Raw genomic sequence first — 20,492 nt, forward strand, 5'->3', positions numbered from 1 at the left:
TGGCTATCCACTGGCTTGTTCTTTTCATGGTTTCATGATGGTTGCAGAGTTCCATGCAGCAAAGATAGACAAGAAAACATCAGAATGTAGCATGGAATTGTTTATTCCTATTTGTCTGTTTTTCTTTTTTCTTTTTTTCCTTCTTCTTCTCTCTAAAGGCCCCCAGTTACATAGTTGTATATTCTAGTTGAGAGTGCCTCTGGTTGTGCTATGTGGGACGCCACCTCAGCACAGCCTGATTAGTGGTGCCATGTCCGGGCCCAGGATCTGAACCAGTGAAATCCTGGGCCGCTGAAGTGGAGCACAAGAACTTAACCACTCAGCCACGGCGCTGGCCCCGATTTGTTTGTTTTTTAATCAGCAAAGAAAGCACTTGCTGAAGTCCCTCAAAAGAATTCCCTTCACACCTTCTTGGTCACAATGGAGGAGTCACATGCCCATGCCTAAACCACTGGCAAGAGGAAATGGCACATCCAGATTGGCTAATCTCAATCATGGTTCTTCCCCTTGAGGTGGCAATGAGTGTTGCGTCCTGAAGGACATAACTGGGAAAAAAAAGAGATACCTGAACAAAAACCATGATTTCTTAGAGTGGGGATGTGAGTAGGGTTTATGAATGTTTGCTGATAGGAACATGGTGCCTGTTATGGTTTCTCTTTCACATTTTTATTCCCCTGACTTCTTCCTACAGCCTAAGGCATCCATCTGCCCGTGTGTGTTTGTGTTGTGTGCTGGGGCGAGATGGGGAAAAGAAGAAATTAGGATTAATTTAACAGGAAGGTAAAGAATCTTGCTGATTTTTTCAAAAAAAGTGTATTTCCAAAACAGGCTTAAATAATTAAATGATATACCTTCAGAGAATAGGTTATTTATGTAGATAGTCAAGAATAATGTTGAAAATATTTAACAACTGGAACCAAATGAGCACTGGCCATTCAGGACAGACTGCTGACCAATCAGAATGGGCAAGGCTGAAAAGGACTAGTAGAGTTGTACTGGTGCAAACCCGCTGAAGGTCAACACTGCACACGGTACCAATTTAAAAAGATACCAAAGGGTAGGCAGTGACACAGGAGCCTTGCTCTCATTCCATCCCCCAGCTTCCCAGTTCACTTCTTCAAAGGCAACCTCTTTTACTAGAAAAACAGGCTTTTGAGGCTTTGTAGCAAGACAAAAGCTAGGCTTTGTCAATAAAGAAATTAATTTTCTGGATTCATTTATCTCCGCCTTTAGAATGTTAATTAACTGGCTTAGTGGACTTGACTGAAGAGTTTTGCATATGGGACGGTCCAATCAGGAGTACTGGCAAGGGTAAAGGTCCATTCTTTCTCGTCCAAGGGATTGTGGTTGGAAAAGAGACAGAGTAGGTGAAAAGTGTGTTAGACTGAAGGAACTGCTGAGGGTTGGGGAGCTGAAAGCATATTGCCTTATAAGCTGTGCAGAACCAACCATGGGGTCAGCAATTCATCCAAATTCAGTCACAAAGAATGTTTAGAAGGAAGTCTTCTCTCAGAGTGAGAGAGAGGAGGGCCCCAAAGGATGCCACGGACAGTAGCTGTGTTGAGAGTATTGGGGTCTGCCTCTGTTGAGAAGATGATTGTGGCAGAGATTCAGAGGGTTCTACAGTGTTAGTGAGGATGAACCAACCAGAGCACACTGAAGGACCCTGACCCAGCTGAGATAGGCCAGAGTAGGCTTCACCACCAGGTCCCAGCAGCAGAATGCCCAGGACTCGTTGCATCTCAGAGAGCAGCCAAAATGAGCCTTGCTACAGGAAAGTCCAGCAAGAATTCAAGAGACCTTGCAGGTCTCAGGACCAAGATTCCCCAGCAGTGTCTCAGGTTCACGTCAGCTACCCATCATCCTCTCTCCTAGACTCCAGACGTCATTTTGAGGGGAGCAGAGAGAGATGGAACCTTAAGAGACTGAGTATTTTAACCTAAACTTAAAGGAACTGTTTAAATTATCGCAATGGACTAAGTTTATTAAATTGATCTAACTTTTAGGGTTTTCCCCTACTGCCCAAAGGCTGAGGACATTTTATTTACACAGCTGAATGTATTTTGAGTAAATCTGTGACACTGCCATAAAAATATCAAGTAGTTTTTCATATGAAATGCTGCCAAGACAGAAGATTGTTTCTTTTGGCAATTATGGCTTACTTTTCTAAGCTTAACTCTTAGAAGGTAACTACATTTTCTTTATACCCACATTTTTGATGGATTTCCACATACTGCCAATTATATGCTTACATGTATGCCAAATGACTTCTTAGAACATATGAGGAAGTAACACAAACATGTCAAACATGTTTGAATTAGGGCATGAGTAAGGCTGCCATTACAGAGAAAGAATGACGCAAATAAAATTAAAGTCACAAAATTAATGTTCTGGATAAAGATTCCCAATGAGCAAAGGGCAACACTGTACTATGTAGAAAATACCCTCCCTAAAGTGGTCAAGATGAGGGAAATATCATTGGAAATATGTTATCAAAAAGGTGAAATTTGGAATCCAAGAATCTATTTTTTGCTGAGGAAGCTTCGCCCTGAGCTAACGTCTGTTGTTAATCTTCCTCTTTCTTTGCTTGAGGAAGATTAGCCCTGAGTTTAACATCTGTGCCCATCTTTTTCTCTTTTATGTGGGTTGCTGCCACAGCATGGCTGATGAGTGGTGTAGATCTGTGCTTGGATCTGCACCCACGAATCCAGGCAGCAGAAGTGGAGCACACCTGAACTTAGCCACTATATCACAGGACTGGCCCCCAAGAATCATTTTACAAGTGAATTTGAAAAGCACCTGGACTACTGCTAATAGATGCCCCTCCCATCAAATGCTCTTCCTCCTTCCATGAAATCTGAAGCTAAAATTAGCTTTCCACCTCTGCTTTCACTGTTCTTGCTAGGGCAGAAAGGGAAAAAATACAAAATGTTGTAGTTTGTTGGAGGAAATTAGCTGTTCATTGGACAAATAATTCAGTATTATTCTAGGAATCATCATTTTAAGATGCACCTTAAGCTCTGCTCCCTCCAGAAGGTTTTTTCTAAGTTCTTACAAATCCAGTCATTCCATTTCCTATCCTTTTTATAGTCACTGTTGATGACATATTTAATACGTTGGCAAATATAACGTTTTGTTCTTTCATTTTGATAGACATCCAAGACTGCAAACTAGTTGAGAGCAAAGTTTATGACATCTGCATAGCATCTAACACAGTGCCAAGGACAATGTAGACAACGACCGAATTGAATTAACTAGTCCCTTCAATGGCTTCTACTTATGATTCATTTAGACCACGGTGGAGAGCTTTAACAAAGCATGGTAATGAAACCTTTTTTCTTTTCTGAAAGCTAATTGAGTATGCTTTATGATGTTCCAGATTTTCCTTAGCTCCTTTCATGTGGTTGTTGCCCCATCTTCTAGACTGAACAATTGTGTGGCTATATTAGCGCCTATTAAAAAATAACAGAAACGTTTAGTCAATAACGTTGTTGAAATGCTTAAATCCATGCTTCTAACTCACTTTTCTTCAAAGCTATCAAAAAACAAAACAAAAGCGTTGGTGAAGACTGCATCTGCGACTATAACTCATCAGCCACAGTGTGTTAAGGGCGAAAAGTTGAAACCCTCTCAAGGGAGCTTATTTTTAATTTTTCTTCCCCAAAGGATTAAAATCCCATAACGGGTATTACTTGCTTCTTAACACATCTTGACATGATCAAAACATTCTGTCAAGTCAAAACTCAATATATTTGATAGGAGCGGGGAGAAATGGGGTCCCCGCTGTAGGGAGGCTGGGGGTACAGGTCGGCAAGCACCTGTTGACGTCACAAACCTCTGAAGGCTACACGCGCCGGTTGCCATGGAGGCCGCGCTCCCCGCCCCGCCCTCTTCCCAGTCCTCGGCCCAGCGCTCACAGCCCTACTGTGATCGGTGACCTGCCCGGCAGGCTGTAGGCGGCTGGCAGCGCAATGCCAGGGGAGAGCTGCTGGAGGGGGCGGTGGGATCCTGGTGCACCATGAGCCTCGAGCCCGGCCCCGCTTCGGGCCGATGAGCACTGCGCACTCCGCCCGCCACTCCGCTCCTGGCCTCGGATGCGAAGGCAGCAGCGCCGGACAGGAAGCCCGAGGACGGCGCAGGGCCACCTCTCTACCAACACGCGCCAGGGAAGCAGCTCGTCAGCTGGTCTGCTCCGGGGCTCCTAAGTGAGCGTCCACGAAAGCCGAGTGGCGGTTCGGGGCGAGGGCGGCGTGGGGAGAGGCAGGGAGCCGCGCACAAGGGTGGGCTGCGCGGGGAGCGAGACGGCTGAGCGCACTGGGGATTCAGCGAGAGAGCGGAAAACGGAGCCGAAAAGCGGGGGAAAGGGAGGCCCGAGGCGAAGAATAGGGCTGGGGGCGGGGCGGAGCGGCGGCCGCCTCCGGGAGCCAGGTACGGGTGTGGCCTCCGGCGGGAGGCTGCGGCCTGGGACCGCTCTGCCCGGCGAGAGAGGCGACGCCCCACATGCTCCGAGCCCGGGCGGAAGCGAAAGTGAAACCAATCGCAGGCTTCTCGGGCGCCGCCCCCGTCCCAGGGCCGCCTTCCCGCCCTGCCCCTGCAGGAAGAGCCGCCCGGCGGGCCGACCCTCCCCGGCGCGGCGCGTGCGGCCGCAGCGTCTCGGCGTTCGGCCCCGCCCCTTCCCCGCCAGGGCGCCGCCCCCTTCCTGGCGCGAGCCGCTTCCTGACGGGATTCTCCTCCCCCTCCGGGTTCGCGCAGGGAGTCGGGCCCGGGGCTGCCCCCGCCACCTGGGTTGCTGCCGCCGCCGCCTTCGCCACCGCCTGGATCCTCCATCCCCCGCCATGGCCGAGGAGCTCTCCGCGGCCACGTCCTACACCGAAGATGATTTCTACTGCCCCGTCTGTCAGGAGGTGCTCAAAACGCCCGTGCGGACCGCGGCCTGTCAGCACGTGTGAGTAGACGCCCCCTCCCCCGCTCGGACCGGCTGCTCCTTTAGCCCCCGCATCCGGCCCCGGACCCTCGTCGGCTGCGGCCTGGCGGGAGGCGAGCCCGCCGCGGCCTGTCGGAGCGGCGCCCGGCGCGGAGGGCTCGTGCCCGGCCGTCGGAGCCCCGGCGCGCCCTCCCTCGGGCTCGGGGCCCGCTTCCTGCGCGCGGCTCCTCAGCTTGGCCCCGGGTCCCCCGGTGTCCCTCGCTTCGCGCCCCCGGGACAGTGGCCTGGCCGGTCCCCGTGCCATGTCCACGCCCCGCAGGCCCCTCTCTTCGAGGCCCGAGAGGAACTGCAGGGAACGTGGAGCCTTTTTGTTTCCTAGCAACCTGCGACAAGGCTGGGGTGTCGAGTGTCAAAACCGGCCGAAGGTGCCCGCCCGCCCACTCGGCGACCTGCCCTGCTGTGAAGTTTTCCCTTCTCCTCCTTTCGGCCCCTTGGTTCGTCCTTTCCAGATCCAGGAGCTCTTTTCCAACTTACCCTTCAGCCCGGCTTTGCAGACCACCCTTCAGAGTGGTTTGATTCGTTTAAAATTCGGTACACAGCAGAATGCTCTAGAATGGATTTGCTACTCTAACTAACAGGATTTCCGGGTATTGAAGTGATTGTTTCCCTTTGTTTTACCCTTCTTCTTATTATTTTGTTACTAGAAGGGTGGAGATAAGAAAGAAAAACTGCTCTAAGGCATGGACTGAAATTAAAGCAGTAACCCGAGGGGTGACGAGAACACAATGGGATTAGGTGAGGTGGCATGGGGCTGTTTGATTTGGCATATTTATAGGAAGAACTTCGATAATCCTACAGACTGCTGGAGTGTCAGTGAGGGTTAGAAGGAGCCTTTCTTATGAAGGTATATAGCACTTCTGACAAACCTGGCTGCTGATCAGAGTCCCTGGGGAACTTTATAAGTAACCATACCAATTTCCAGGCTCCATTCCAAATTTATAAAAGAATTCCTGGCAGGTGAGGCGTGGAAATCTTTATCTGCAAAAAATACTCTCAGGGTTGAAAGTTCTGTGTGCTTGCAAATAGCTGAAAAGAATCAAACAAGTTCCTAAGTGCTCTATTTCTTTCTCCTTGGCGTTTTTTTTGGGGGGTGGGGGTGGGGAGAGTTAGGTTGTTTAATTTTGTAATGAATGGATTGAACTTTGAGTTCTTAATCAGAAATTTCATTACAATTGTTTCTGGATACCCACTCCTCTCACTCTGCTTCTCAATGTTAACTGCACTGTCTCCCTTACTCCCATTTTGGGGTGGTTATGTGAGCTAAGAGTCTGTGACTTTTCGTGATTGAAGTTATGGTGGTTATGTTTTTGCTGTTAATGGGAGATGAATGACAGTCTGAAATTCTTTTATTTGATGCAACAAATGCCGAATTGTTAGAAAAATATTTTGAGATGTCTAAGGCACAATGTATACTTTTGGGCCTTTAATCTGTCAGTATTCATTATCATAACTCGATGCCTTTCCTGTGCTTGTGCTGGCAGTGGGTGGAAGAGCGGGATGGAAGGAGGGTGAAGTGAGAGGAAGTCAGTCTTTTCTGGACAGAATCATTTCAATTACCCTTTGGGTCATTGACCTCATAGAACTCATTGTAATCTCTAGCTCCCCTCAAAATTCCACGCCGTTTGTTCTAGTTCACTTCCCTTGTGGGATATTTTAAAATCAGACTGTAATTTGGCTTGACCTCAAGGCTGTGGAAAAGAGAGTGGAGATGATTGTTAAGGATCTTTTTCAAAGCTGCTTGTTGGGCTTGGATGTGACCAGACTAGATGTGGAAATGAAATATAGAATAGATTTTGTTGATAAGAGGAGTAGGCTCTTAACTGCTCTATCACCCTCTTCCATCCCCTCCTTTACCAGCCTTAAACCCTTCTCAAACACATACACAGTTGCTCTGAGGTTCTGGCTGAACAATGAATTAAAGAAGGCGGGGGAGGAGTTTTATTTGGAATGGGTGGTAATGGCGCAGCAGTGTCTTCATTGACCTGAAGGAGTTTGGTGGAGAAATACAATTCTGTTTTAAATAATCTAGTTTACAATGTCATTTGCTCTTCTCTTTTCACAAAGGACAAACCTGTGCCTTTAAACAAATTTATGTCCAGCTACAAAATGAGTTTTTGATTCATGGGTAGGGAGAGATGAGATGATAAAGGCTTTGGCTCACTGTGGGTCTGTTAGAATATGAAAAGTATGCATTACCATTTCAACAGCAGCAGAGGATTTGTTCATTGACTATTCTAGTTGGAGGAGCAAGTTCATTGTCATTAGAATATCTTCACCAAAGTATAAATTCCCATTTAATCCTCGATCATTCCTTCAAACAGCAGTTGTTGAATGCTTTCTGTGTGTTAGGTGCAGGGATTACGAAGTGCTCTTTTCCTGGAGACTGTTAATAGTCTAATAAAGGAGACCTATGCATGAGTGTGATTGATGTGGAAGAGATTTAGGAGGAAAATGTCCTGGGAGCATTGAGAACAGGTATCTAAATCAGCCTATGAGGATAGGCGAGATTTCCTGGAGGAAGTAATACTTTAGGTTAGGATGGGTATTTAGGCTTTTGAGGAATACCCTGATTAGGTTTACAGCATATGCAGAGGCAAGGAGGTGTTACAGTGGTTGACTGTATCCAGACTGCAAAGTTTGGCTGGAGCCAAAGGATGAGTGTAGTGGAGATGGAGCTTAGAGATATTGGCAGGAACTTACTGTGTAAGCCAATTTGAACTTTTTCCCGAAAACCATAGAGACCTGTTCAATAATTTTTGGCAGGGGAGCACCATGGTCACATTTGAATTTTAGAAAGTTTACTTTAGTAGCAGGGTGCAGCGTGGTAGTGGTGAGACTAGGGAAGAGGTCATTCATTGCTGTGTCAGAGAGAGAAATGATTAGAACCTGAAGCAAAGTCATGATAGTGGGAAGGGAGAGAAGAGATGCCTGACATTTTAAGGAGATCGTGTAAGATTTGATGATTGTATGTCCAATAGTTAAGTGTTTCTACGTAGATCTGGAATACATGGAACTAAAGCTGTGAGTATGGATGTAGCCATTGGGGGAGGTATATAAATTGAAAGAAAGCAGAGGGCCTAGATAGAACAAAGTGCTGGAGAATACATGTTTAAATATGGAGTGGAGAAAAGTGGAGGCTGAGAAGGAACGGACAGGATAGGAAGAAAACCAAGAGAGTGTGACAGTGGAAACTGAGAAGAATTTTAAAGAAACAGTGATCAGCAGTGTCAGATGCCTTGGAGTGGGTCAGACGTAATATTTTGAAAAACATGTAAAGATGAATTAAGAATATTAAAGTTAAGCAAGTATTCAAATTAAGGTTTCAGAAGAAGGTACAGATTGGCATAGTTGAAGATATTTATCTCTTGGTGTTCTCCTTTGTAATCTTGAAAGGCTCCTTGAACTAAACCTCCCTTCTTTGTTTTGAATGGTCGAGTAAATAACTCTGTACACTGTTAGAAGTAAACTCACATCACAATGAAAATTACATATAATAACAGGTTAATCCCTTGCCAGACTCTTAAAAATAGAAATCTAATCTGTTTGCTTTTGGGCATCTCTGTAAGGAGGCATCTTTTAAAATGAGGTAATAGAAATCAGCTTCCACTTTTCATTAAGTACAGATTTGTATGATTCTCTATTGATGTGCTTTGGATTATCCAGTCCCCGAATTTTCAGTTAATATTTCATATAATTTAACAGCTTCATTGGTATCTAGCTGTTTGAGCAGTCGTGCTGTAAATACAGTCATACGCTGCTTAAGGACGTTTTGGTTGATGATAGACCACCGTGGTCCCATAGAATTAGTACCATATAGCCTACGTGTGTAGTAGGCTATACTATCTAGATTTGTGCAAATACTCTCTGTGATGTTCGAACAATGACAGGATTCCCTGGTGTATTTCTCAGAACGTATCCCTGTCATTAAGTGATGCATGAGTATGTATACTTCTTAAATTTCTTCTTTCCTACATGCTTGTTATGATCCTGAAAGCCAGGCTTGTATGGGTTCTTGCTAATTTGATAAATCCTACTCTAGACCATCTTTTTTTCTTAAGGTTTTTCGACTTTATCCAAATCCTCTTGATGAAGTCGTTACTTATAAAATGGCATAATTTTAAAGAATATGCTATGTAATTGACTTAATTTTAAGTCGATTGACTTAATTTTAAGTCCTGAAGACCAACTTAAAACGTCTGTCTTTTTTTTTTTAAGTTCTTTTGGGGAATGATTCTGATTATAGATGGGGACAATAAAAGGTGCCGGATTGTTAATTAATTACTACTAAAATCAGGAGCATGATGGATAGGAAAGTTGCTTGTCCCTCCCAACATCTGTTGATCAGCCTTTTGTTAGGAAAATGGATAAGAACAGAAGTTCCTCAGGCATCTGCTAGTTTAAAGTTCAGAGCTTTTTTTTTTTTAAAAGATTGGCACCTGAGCTAACAATTGTTGCTGATCTTTTTTTTTTTTTTCAACTTTTTCTCCCCAAATCCCCCCACTACATAGTTGTCTATTTTTAGTTGTGAGTCCTTCTGCTTGTGGCATGTGGGACGCTGCCTCAGCATGGCCTGAGGAGCTGTGCCATGTCCGAGCCCAGGATCTGAACCAGTGAAACACCGGGCCTCCGCAGTGGAATGTGCAACTTAACCACTTGGCCACGGGGCGGCCCCCAGTTAAGAGAAACTTAAAGATAACCTGTAAGTTGTTTCAGGGTAATGCTCTATCCTAAAGATGTAGGCTCCTTTGATACATCAAAATAGTTTTAGTAATCTTGATTTGCACCTTTTTTTCCTCCCCTTCTACTTTGTTTTGAAATAAGCTCCATCTAGCAAATTCAAATAGTCTAGCCAAAGGGTGATGAGGAGTAAGCAGCTTTATATCTGAGGAAACGTGTACTTGGTGGGTACAGAGGAAGGAACAGTAGAATTGGAAATAAAAGACCTGAAGAACTTTCCTTTGTACCTGTTATCACAGTTTATAATCATAACATTTTTGGCATCAGATGATTTGGTTATGTCATTCTTACCTGTTAGACTCTAAGCTCTATAAAGGCAGTAACCCAGGTCTACTTTTAATAACCTGAACCTACTGTATATGCATTCAGTATTGAGTAAAGGAATGTGGGTTTGTTGGGAGACCACAGCTTACTAGCTGTATCACTTGGTGAAGTCATTTAACTGCTTTTAGCCTCTTTTATATTCCATGAAACAGAGGTAGAAACAACCTATTCCACAAGATTGTTGCAGGGACCAAATGAAGTAATGTTTGTAAATAATAATAGTCTTGTATATGTGTTTTATGGTTTTCAAAACACGTAAAAATATACAACTATCGTTACTTTAATAACTGCAGCATCTAACACAAAAAGCTAGATTATTATTGTAAATAGAAAGGACTCTATTTTCCAGGTTTTTGGCTCAGATATTTAATACCAAAGGACTTACTGTGAATGGAGAGTATTGTAATTCACAATTTTAAAGATACCAAAGGAAATAATATGACTGTCTCCCACAATCACTGTACCTTATATACCTTAGATATCCTTCCAAATTTATATACATAGACAAGGTTGTAAATACTCTTTTCTTGTTTTTCACACAGAGCAGCATATTATATGCATTCTTTTGTAACTTGCTATTTGCATGTTACTATGTTAGAGATCCTTCTTTATCACTACATAAAGGACCTTCTTAATCTTTTTTTTCTTGATCGTAGAGTTCTCATTCATTCATTCACCCAAAGCTGAGCGAGCGTTATGTGCCAATACTATTGTAGACACTAGGGCTATAGCATTCAACAAACCAGATAAAAATCTTTGACCTTATGGAACATGTTCAGTGTTTTAGTGGTCCATTGTTTGATGTATCATTATTTATTTATCCAATCTCATATTGATGAACGTTTAGGTTGTTTCTAATATTTTGCTGTTGAAAAGAATGCTGCAGTGACTAAACTTATATAAATACCATTTCACATGTGAGAGTTTTTCATGTAAGATAATTTCTCACAAGTGTAATTGCTGGGTCAAAGGGTAAATACAAGGGAACTTGTCAGCTATGTCACATGAGGATGATTACAGCTCTAGTGAAGTGTTCTGTACATAGAAGGTGCTCATGGTTTAGATTTGAGGACTGTGGATTATATCTTTAGGTTCAGAGATTTAACAGTTTTTGGATTAGATTAAGGTAAATTTGCATTCATCACTTTAACAAATATTAGTGAATGCTACTAGGTGCCCAGCTCTGTGTTAGAATGCTGAGCATACAGTGGGGAACAGATAGATATGATCCCTATCATTGGAGCTGGTGTTGGTGAGACATATTTTAATTCAAATAAATACTCAGATAAACATGTAATTACAAACTCAGGGTTCCAATAGAGAGTATAAGAAGGGGACCAGTTGGTGGGTGGATGGGTAGGTAGTCAAAGGCCCTTTTTTGAGGAGGTGATATTGTTCCTGAGATCTAAGTGATGTGTTGTGTTAATTTTTGGAGGACTGTGTTTGTGTATAGAATATTCTGGGGGGAGAGGGAGCATTCTGGGCAAAGACCTTGAGGTAGAGAGAACATACAGGGCCTAGTATTTTAATGAAGAGGCATCTTTTGGCTTTCAACATCTTACAGGTTTCTTAACTTTTTATTTTTTAAGCCTTATTTTCCTCATCTGTGTAATAAAGGAACTTTTTAAACATTTATTTATTTTTATGAATTCTAGATAATGAATATAAAGTATTTGGAATCCTGCTTAGCACATATTAAGTACTCAATAAATAGTTACTGCTATTTGTATAAATGTCATGTTGCTTTCCACATAGTTGGGCTAACTTACAAAATGCTATTAGTGCTATAAAAGTTTGTATTCTGTCGTTTTTGCCAGCTTTTTTTAGTTTAATACAGTTCATAATCATGTCTAGAAGTCACTTTAGAATCTATTTCCTTAGTTGCTAGCACAGCTGTGTGCATTTTTCCATATTACATTTTTATGTTAGTTTATAATTTTCCTGTACACAGAGTGTGCTCTAGGTACATTTGTGATCATTTCTAATACTGTTTTAATGATAATGTATTATAATTTATTACTTAAACTTATTTTACACTTTTTTCCTATTCATTTGCTCTGCTTTTGTTTGTTATTATATCTTGTATGTTCATATTTGATTCTTTTTATTCATCTAAAGTTATATTATTCAATTTTTTCTATTCGTTGAATCTTTTTAAAAAATTGTTTATTTTTTGGACCCACCTTAAATCTGCTGAGACTATGTTCTTGTTGTTGAATCTTAATTAATTTGCCATTCTTATTCAGTTGACCTTATTTTTTCTTAGAGGACCTTTTCCATTGTTTCAAAAAATCTTTTTTTTAAAGATTGGCACCTGAGCTAACAACTGTTGCCAATCTTTTTTTTTTTTTTCTGCTTTATCTCCCCAAACCCCCCCTGTACACAGTTGTATATCTTAGTTGCAGGCCCTTCTAGTTGTGGGATGTGGGACGCCGCCTCAATGTGGCCTGACGAGCGGTGCCATGTCCGCGCCCAGGATGCGAACCCTGGGCCGCTGCAGCGGAGCGTGCGAACTTAACCGCTCGGCCACGGGGCCGGCCCCAAAAAAATCTTTTAGTGTATTTGAATTCTTAATAATAATTTGATTCTTTGAGGAGTCTTCACTTTCAGTAATTACTTTTGCTGTTTTAGCCTGGTATAATATGACTTGTTAAATATTTTAGGAGGATGTAGTGTATACACACAAACCTGCCATTAAGTACCTGCATGCACACAATGCTGTAAGTCTCATCAGGGTAGGGATTTTTGTCACTTTTATTCTCTGTTATATACCTAGTATCTGTAACGTAGTAAGTATTTAATACATGTCTATCAAGTGAATAAGCGTTATAATATATGGACATAATTTTTTAAAACCTGGTAGGGTAGGTTTATCAGTTTTGCTCTTTTTTTTAAAATAACTTTCTTTTAAGTTAAACTTGTTATTTTGAGATTGTTGTAGATTCACATGTAGTTATAAGAAATAATACAGAAATCCTGTGTACCCTCACCCAGTTTTCCCAAATGGTGATATCTTGTAAATATAACCAGGATATCTTCATTGATAAAGAACAGAACATTTCAGTCACCACAAAGATCCTTCACATAGCCTTTTATAGCCACACCCACTTTCTTCTTATCCCACCCCACTCCTCCTTAATCCTTGGCAGGCACTGATGTGCTTGTGTTCTCTAGCTTAAAATTTTGTCATTTTAAGAATCTTGGGCCAGCCCAGTGGCACAGTGGTTAAGTTTGCACGTTCCGCTTCTGTGGCCCAGGGTTCGTGGTTCGGATCCTGGGTGTGGACCTACACACCTGTTATCAAGCCATACTGTGGCAGGCGTCCCACATATAAAATAGAGGAGGATGGGCATGGATGTTAGCTCAGGGCCACTCTTCGTCGGCAAAAACGAGGAGGAGTGGCAGATTATTAGTTCAGGGCTAATCTTCCTCAAAAAAAGAAAAAAGAATCTTATATATCGCACAACTCTAAATATGGTAAAAAACCATTTAATTGTACACTTTAAATGAGAGAATTGTGCGATATGTGAATTATATTTCAGTAGAGCTGTTGCCAAAAAAAGAATGTTATGTAATGTTATACAAACGAAATCAAACGATATGTAAACTCTTGGGCTTTCTTTTTTCACTCAGCATAATTCTCTAGGAATTCAGGTTGTTGTGTGTTTCAATCGTTAGTTCCTTTTATTGCTGAGTAATACATGATACGAATGTACTACATGGTAGGGATGTACCAGATTTTGGTTAACCATTGACTCACTGAAGGACATCTGGAATTGCCAGTTTTTGACTATTACAGATGAAGCTGCTACGTTCATGTATAGGTTTTTGTGTGAACATAAGCCTTCGTTTCTTTGGGATAAATGCCCAGGAATGTGATTATTGGGTCATATGGTAGTTGCATGTTTTGTTTTTTTGTTGTTTGTTTGTTTTTTGATGAGGAAGATTGGCACTGAGCTAACATCTGTGCCAGTCTTCCTCTATTTTTTTTTGTTATTTTTTTATTGAGTTATTGATAGGTTACAATCTTGTGAAATTTCAATTGTACATTAATGTTTGTCAGTCATGTTATAGGTGCACCACTTCACCCTTTTTGCCCACCCCCCACCCCACCTTTCCCCTGGTATCCACTAAACTGTTCTTGGTCCATAATTTTAAATTCCTCATACGAGTGGAGTCATACACAGATTATCTTTCTCTCGCTGGCTTATTTCACTTAACATAATTCTCTCAAGGTCCATCCATGTTATTGCAAATGGAATGATTTTGTTCTCTTTTGCAGCTGAGTAGTATTCCGTTGTATATATGTACCACATCTTCTTTATCCATTCGTCTGTTGCTGGACACTTAGGTTGCTTCCATGTCTTGGCTGTTGTAAACAGTGCTGCAGTAAACATTGGGGTGCACAGGACTTTTGGGATTGCTGACTTCAAGCTCTTTGGATAAATACCCAGTAGTGGGATGGCTGGATCGTATGGTAGTTTTATTTTTAGTTTTTTGAGGAATCTCCATACTGTTTTCCATAGTGGCTGCACCAGTTTGTATTCCCACCAGCAGTGTGTGAGGGTTCCTTTTTCTCTGCAACCTCTCCAACATTTGTTGCTGTTAGTTTTAGATATTTTTGTCATTCTAACGGGTGTAAGGTGATATCTTAGTGTAGTTTTGATTTGCATTTCCCTGATGATCAGCGATGATGAGCATCTTTTCATGTGCCTATTGGCCATCAGTATATCATCTTTGGAGAAATGTCTGTTCATGTCTCCAGCCCATTTTTTGATTGGGTGGTTTGATGTTTTGTGGTTGAGTTGCGAGAGTTCTTTATATATTATGGATATTAAGCCTTTGTCAGATATATGACTTGCAAATATTTTTTCCCAGTTAGTGGGTTGTTTTTTTGTTTCGATCCTGTTTTCATTTGCCTTGAAGAAGCTCTTTAATCTGATGAAGTCCCATTTGTTTATTCTTTCTATTGTTTCCCTTCTCTGAGAAGGCATGGTGTCCGAAAAGATCCTTTTAATACTGATGTCAAAGAGTGTACTGCCTACGTTTTCTTCCAGAAGCCTTATGGTTTCAGATCTCACCTTTAGGTCTTTAATCCATTTTGAGTTTATTTTGGTGAATGGTGAAAAAGAATGGTCAATTTTCATTCTTTTACATGTGGCTTTCCAGTTTTCCCAGCACCATTTGTTGAAAAGGCTTTCTTTTCTCCATTGTATGCCCTCAGCTCCTTTGTCAAAGATAAGCTGTCCATAGATGTGTGGTTTTATTTCTGGGCTTTCAATTCTGTTCCATTGATATGTGCACCTGTTTTTGCACCAGTACCATGCTGTTTTGATTACTGTAGCTTTGTAGTATGTTTTGAAGTCAGGGATTGTGATGCCTCCCGTTTTGTTCTTTTTTCTCAGGATTGCTTTAGCAATTCGGGGTCTTTTGTTGCCCCATATGAATTTTAGGATTCTTTGTTCTAATTCTGTAAAGAATGTCATTGGGATTCTGATTGGGATGGCGTTGAATCTGTAGATTGCTTTAGGTAGAATGGACATTTTAACTATGTTTATTCTTCCAATCCATGTACATGGAATGTCTTTCCATCTCCTTATGTCGTCATCCAATTCTCTCAGAAAGGCCTTGTAATTTTCATTATATAGGTCCTTCACTTCCTTAGTTAAATTTACCCCAAGGTATTTTATTCTTTTTGTTGCGATTGTGAATGGTATTGTATTCTTGAGTTCTTTTTCTGTTGGTTCATTACTGGAGTATAGAAGTGGTACTGATTTATGCAAATTGATTTCATACCCTGCCACTTTGCTGTAGTTGTTGATTACTTCTAACAGTTTTCCAATGGATTCTTTGGGGTTTTCTATGTATAAGATCATGTCGTCTGCAAAGAGCGAGAGTTTCACTTCTTCCCTCCCTATTTGGATTCCTTTTATTCCTTTTTCTTGCCTGATTGCTCTGGCCAGGACCTCCAGTACTATGTTAAATAAGAGTGGTGATAGAGGGCATCCTTGTCTTGTTCCTGTTTTCAGGGGGATGGGTTTCAGTTTTTGCCCATTGAGTATGATGTTGGCTATGGGTTTGTCGTATATGGCCTTTATTATGTTGAGGTAGTTTCCTTCTATGCCCATTTTGTTCAGAGTTTTTATCATAAATGGCTGTTGGATCTTGTCAAATGCCTTCTCTGCATCTATTGAGATGATCATGTGGTTTTTATTCCTCAGTTTGTTGATGTGGTGTATCACGTTGATTGATTTGCGGATGTTGAACCATCCCTGTATCTGGTATGAATCCCACCTGATCCTGATGTATGATTCTTTTGATGAATTGCTGAATTCTGGTTGCCAAAATTTTGTTTAGAATTTTTGCATCTATGTTCATCAGTGATATTGGCCTGTAGTTCTCTTTTTTCGTGGTGTCCTTGTCAGGTTTTGGTATCAGCGTGATGTTGGCCTCCTAGAATGTGTTAGGAAGTGTTCCATCTTCCCTAATTTTTTGGAATAGCTTGAAAAGGATAGGTATTAAATCCTCTCTGAAAGTTTGGTAGAATTCCCCAGGAAAGCCATCTGGTCCTGGGGTTTTATTCTTTGGGATGTTTTTGATTGCTGTTTCAATCTCTTTGCTTGTGATTGGTCTGTTCAAATTGTCTGCCTCTTGTTGAGTGAGCTTTGGGAGATTGTAGGAGTCCAAGAATTTATCCATTTCCTCTAGGTTATCCATTCTGTTGGCGTATAGTTTTTTGTAGTATTCTCTTATAATCTGTTGCATTTCTGCAGAGTCTGTTGTTATTTCTCCTCGCTCATTTCTGATTTTGTTTATTTGAGCTTTCTCCCTTTTTTTCTTTGTAAGTCTGGCTAGTGGTTTGTCAATTTTATTTATCTTCTCGAAAAACCAGCTCTTTGTCTCATTGATCCTTTCTGCTGCCTTTTTCGTTTCAATAGTATTTATTTCTGCTCTGATTTTTATTATTTCTCTCCTTCTGCTGACTTTGGGCTTCATTTGTTCTTTTTTCTCTAGTTCAGTTAGGTGTGCTTTAAGGTTGCTTATTTGGGATTTTTCTTGTTTGTTAAGATGTGCCTGTATTGCGATGAATTTTCCTCTTAATACAGCTTTTGCTGTATCCCATATGAGTTGGTATGGCATGCTATCATTTTCATTTGTTTCCAAGTATTTTTTGATTTCTTCTTTAATTTCTTCAATGATCCATTGCTTGTTCAGTAGTGTGTTGTTTAGTCTCCACGTCTTTGTGCCTTTCTCAGCTTTTTTCTTGTAATTAATTTCTAGCCTTATAGCACTATGATCTGAGAAGATGCTTGTTATTATTTCAATTTTTTAAAATTTGTAGAGGCTTGTCTTGTTTCCCAACATATGGTCTATCCTAGAGAATGTTCCATGTGCACTTGAGAAGAATGTGTATTCAGCTCTTTCAGGGTGGAGTGATCTATGTATGTCTGTTAAGTCCAATTGTTTTAGTTTTTCATTCAGTTCCACTATTTCCTTGTTGATTTTCTGTCTGGATGATCTGTCCATTGATGTGAGTGGGGTGTTGAGGTCCCCTACTATTATTGTGTTGTTTTTAACATCTTCCTTTAGGTCTGTTAATAGTTGCTTTATGAATCTTGGTGCTCCTGTGTTGGGTGCATAGATATTTATAAGCGTTATTTCTTCTTGATGAAGTCTCCCTTTGATCATTATATAGTGTCCCTCTGTGTCTCTCTTTACCTGTCTTATTTTGAAATCCACTTGGTCTGATATGAGAATTGCAACACCTGTCTTTTTTTCCTTGCTATTTGCTTGAAGTATTGTCCTCCACTCCTTCACCCTGAGTCTGTGTTTGTCCTTGGGGCTGAGGTGTGTTTCCTGGAGGGAACAAATTGTTGGATCTTGTTCTTTAATCCATTTTGCTACTCTGTGTCTTTTTATTGGAGAGTTCAATCCGTTCACATTGAGAGTGATTATTGATGCATGTGGACTTAATGCTGTCAATCTGTCGCTCATTATCTTGTTTTCCTGTGTTTCTTTTCCTGTGTGCTTTAGACTACCCATTTAATACTGCAGTTTCTTATGCTAGGTTTCTTAGATTTTTCCTTATCTATGATTTGTGACTCTGTTCTGTACTTTATTTTAGTGTCTACCTTGAAGTTTGTATTTAGAATCTCGTGTATAATATAGTCTATTCTCTGGTGGTCTCTTACCTACTCGACCAATACTGATTTAGACCCTTTGCTCTTCCCCTCCTAAATAATTATTTTCATTTTTTATTCCAACTTGTCTTATTAATTTGTAGTTAGAGTGCTAAGATCGTCCTTGTTTTGGTAGTTTCCTTACTTTTAGCCTAGTGCTATAATTGAATATTTGCTATCCTGTTCTGGTTCTATCCATCGGTCTCCCAAGTCTGTGGATTGTGTCCCCTTTCTCCCTTTTTTCTTTTTTCAAGTATGAGAGTCTTCTTGAGGATTTCTTGTAATGGAGGGCTTTTAGTTACAAATTCCCTTAACTTTTCTTTGTCTGGAAAATATTTAATTTCTCCCTCATATCTGAAGGAAATTCTTGCTGGATAGAGTATTCTTGGCTGAAGGTTTTTATCCTTTAAAGCTTTGAATATATCACTCCATTCTCTCCTAGCTTGTGGGGTTTCTGTAGAGAAATCTGCTGACAGTCTGATAGGGGCTCCTTTATAGGTTATTCTCTTTTTTTTCTTACTTCCCTGAGTATTCTCTCCTTATCATTCCTATTTGCCAACTTTACTACTATGTGCCTTCCGGTAGGTCCTTTTACATTGACAAATCTAGGAGATCTAAAACCCTCCTCTACACACATTTCTCCGTTGATCCCTAGATTTGGGAAGTTCTCTTCAATAATTTCGTTAAGCACTCTTTCTGCTCCATTTTCCTTTTCCATATTCTCGGGAATTCCTATGATCCTTATGTTCTTACTCCTCATTGAATCCATTATTTCTCGGAGATTTTCCTCATTTTTTTAAATTCGTAGTTCTCTTTCTTCCTCTGTCTGGCGCCATTCAGCCTGTCCGTCCTCGATTATGCTAATTTGCTCCTCTATGTTGTCTACACGGGCATTCAGGGAATCCGTATTCTGTTTTATCTGGTCCATTGTGTTTTTCATCTCAAGTAATTCTGTTTGATTCTTCTTTATGATTTCAATCTCTTTTGTGAAGTAACTCCAGAACTCGGCTTGTTTCTCTTTCTCTCTACCTCATTGAGTTTTTTGGTTATAGCTGCTCTGAATTCATTATCACTTAGTTTACCTAATTCCAAATCCTCAGGACTTAATTCTGTGTTTTTATTGTTTTCCTTCTGGTCTGGGACTTTTATAAATTGCTGGATGGTAGAGGAGTGGTTTTTTCTCATGGTGGTAGAATTCAGTTGCAGTTACAGCCGGTCGCCACTAGATGGGGGTGGAGAGCAGCGTGTTAGCTCTCCGCCTTGGGGCAAGATGGCTGCGCCCACTGGCTTTGCTCGGGGGGAGGGGCTGTCACTCACACGCACTGGTCTGGGTTCAGATCAGTTCTGTTCTCTGGTCTCCCAAGGCCCTTGATTTATAGGGTCCTCGCGGACGGAAGCTTTCCCCCGTCAGCGGGTCTCCACTGAACCAGCAGCAGGAGTCCTGGATGATCCCCCGGTCACGCGGCCCCTCCCCCGCTCCTTCCCGACCCGCGCCGCAGCGATCGCAGACTCTAGGGGAGGGAGCGATGTCCTCTCCTACCGTTCGAGTGCCTCCGAGGGTGTAAGCAAGGTTATGATCTCTGCCTTCTTGGTATTGTAGGTCTCTAACGAGCTGGCATTATGTTTATTCTCTGAAATTCAGTTCTTCCAATCTTTTGTTGTATTTTGGAGGGGAGAGAATCCCGGGTCAGCTCACCCTGCCATTTTGCTCCACCCACTCTCCCCAGTCTTCCTCTATTTTTTATGTGAGAGGCTGCCACAACATGGCTTGATGACGAACCTGCGAACCCGGGGCTGCTAAAGCAGAGCGCGTGATCTTAACCACTATGCCACTGGGCCAGCCCCACATTTTATTGTTTAAGAAAATGGCAAATTATTTTCCACAGAGTCTGTACCGTTTTACATTTTCACCACCAATGTATGAGTGATCCAGTTTCTTTGCATCCTCACCAGTTGTCATTATTTTAAAATTGCAGCCATTTCAATAGGTGTGTAGTGATATCTGTTGACTTTAATTTGTATTTCCCTAATGGCTAAGGATGTTGAACATCTTTTTGTGTGGTTATTTGCCATCTGTGTATCATTTTAGGTCAAGTTGTATCTCTTTATGTCTTTTGCCTATGTATTAATTGGATTGTTTGTTTTTTAACTGTTGAGCTTTGAGACTTCTTTCTGTATTCTAGATACTAGTCCTTTGTTAGATATGTAATTTACAAATATTTTCTTCTAGTCTATTTGTCTTTTTTAAAGATTTTCTTTTTTTTCTT

At 41.4% G+C, this 20,492-nt stretch overlaps 1 protein-coding gene across 5 annotated transcripts in view; it reads left to right on the top strand.

Annotated features, from left to right (window-relative positions):
* The first annotated feature begins 3,846 nt into the window (after nucleotides 1–3,846).
* RNF138 (ring finger protein 138) overlaps nucleotides 3,847–20,492 on the top strand; it is a 46,912-nt gene continuing 30,266 nt past the window's right edge. For 2 of the 5 annotated variants that reach the window (XR_011542651.1, XR_011542650.1), the window contains exons 1-2: nucleotides 3,865–4,205; nucleotides 4,753–4,945. Coding sequence is in view for 1 of the 5 variants with exons in the window: in XM_070629841.1 (XP_070485942.1) it covers nucleotides 4,836–4,945 (110 nt within the window). In the remaining 4 variants the exon portion in view is untranslated. Of the gene's footprint in view, nucleotides 4,206–4,752; nucleotides 4,946–5,321; nucleotides 5,572–20,492 lie in introns of those variants that run through there. The other 3 variants (XM_070629841.1, XR_011542652.1, XM_070629842.1) reach the window with 3 other exon arrangements.

Source organism: Equus przewalskii, chromosome 7, assembly GCF_037783145.1.
Source record: "Equus przewalskii isolate Varuska chromosome 7, EquPr2, whole genome shotgun sequence".
Taxonomy (NCBI): Eukaryota; Metazoa; Chordata; class Mammalia; order Perissodactyla; family Equidae; genus Equus; species Equus przewalskii.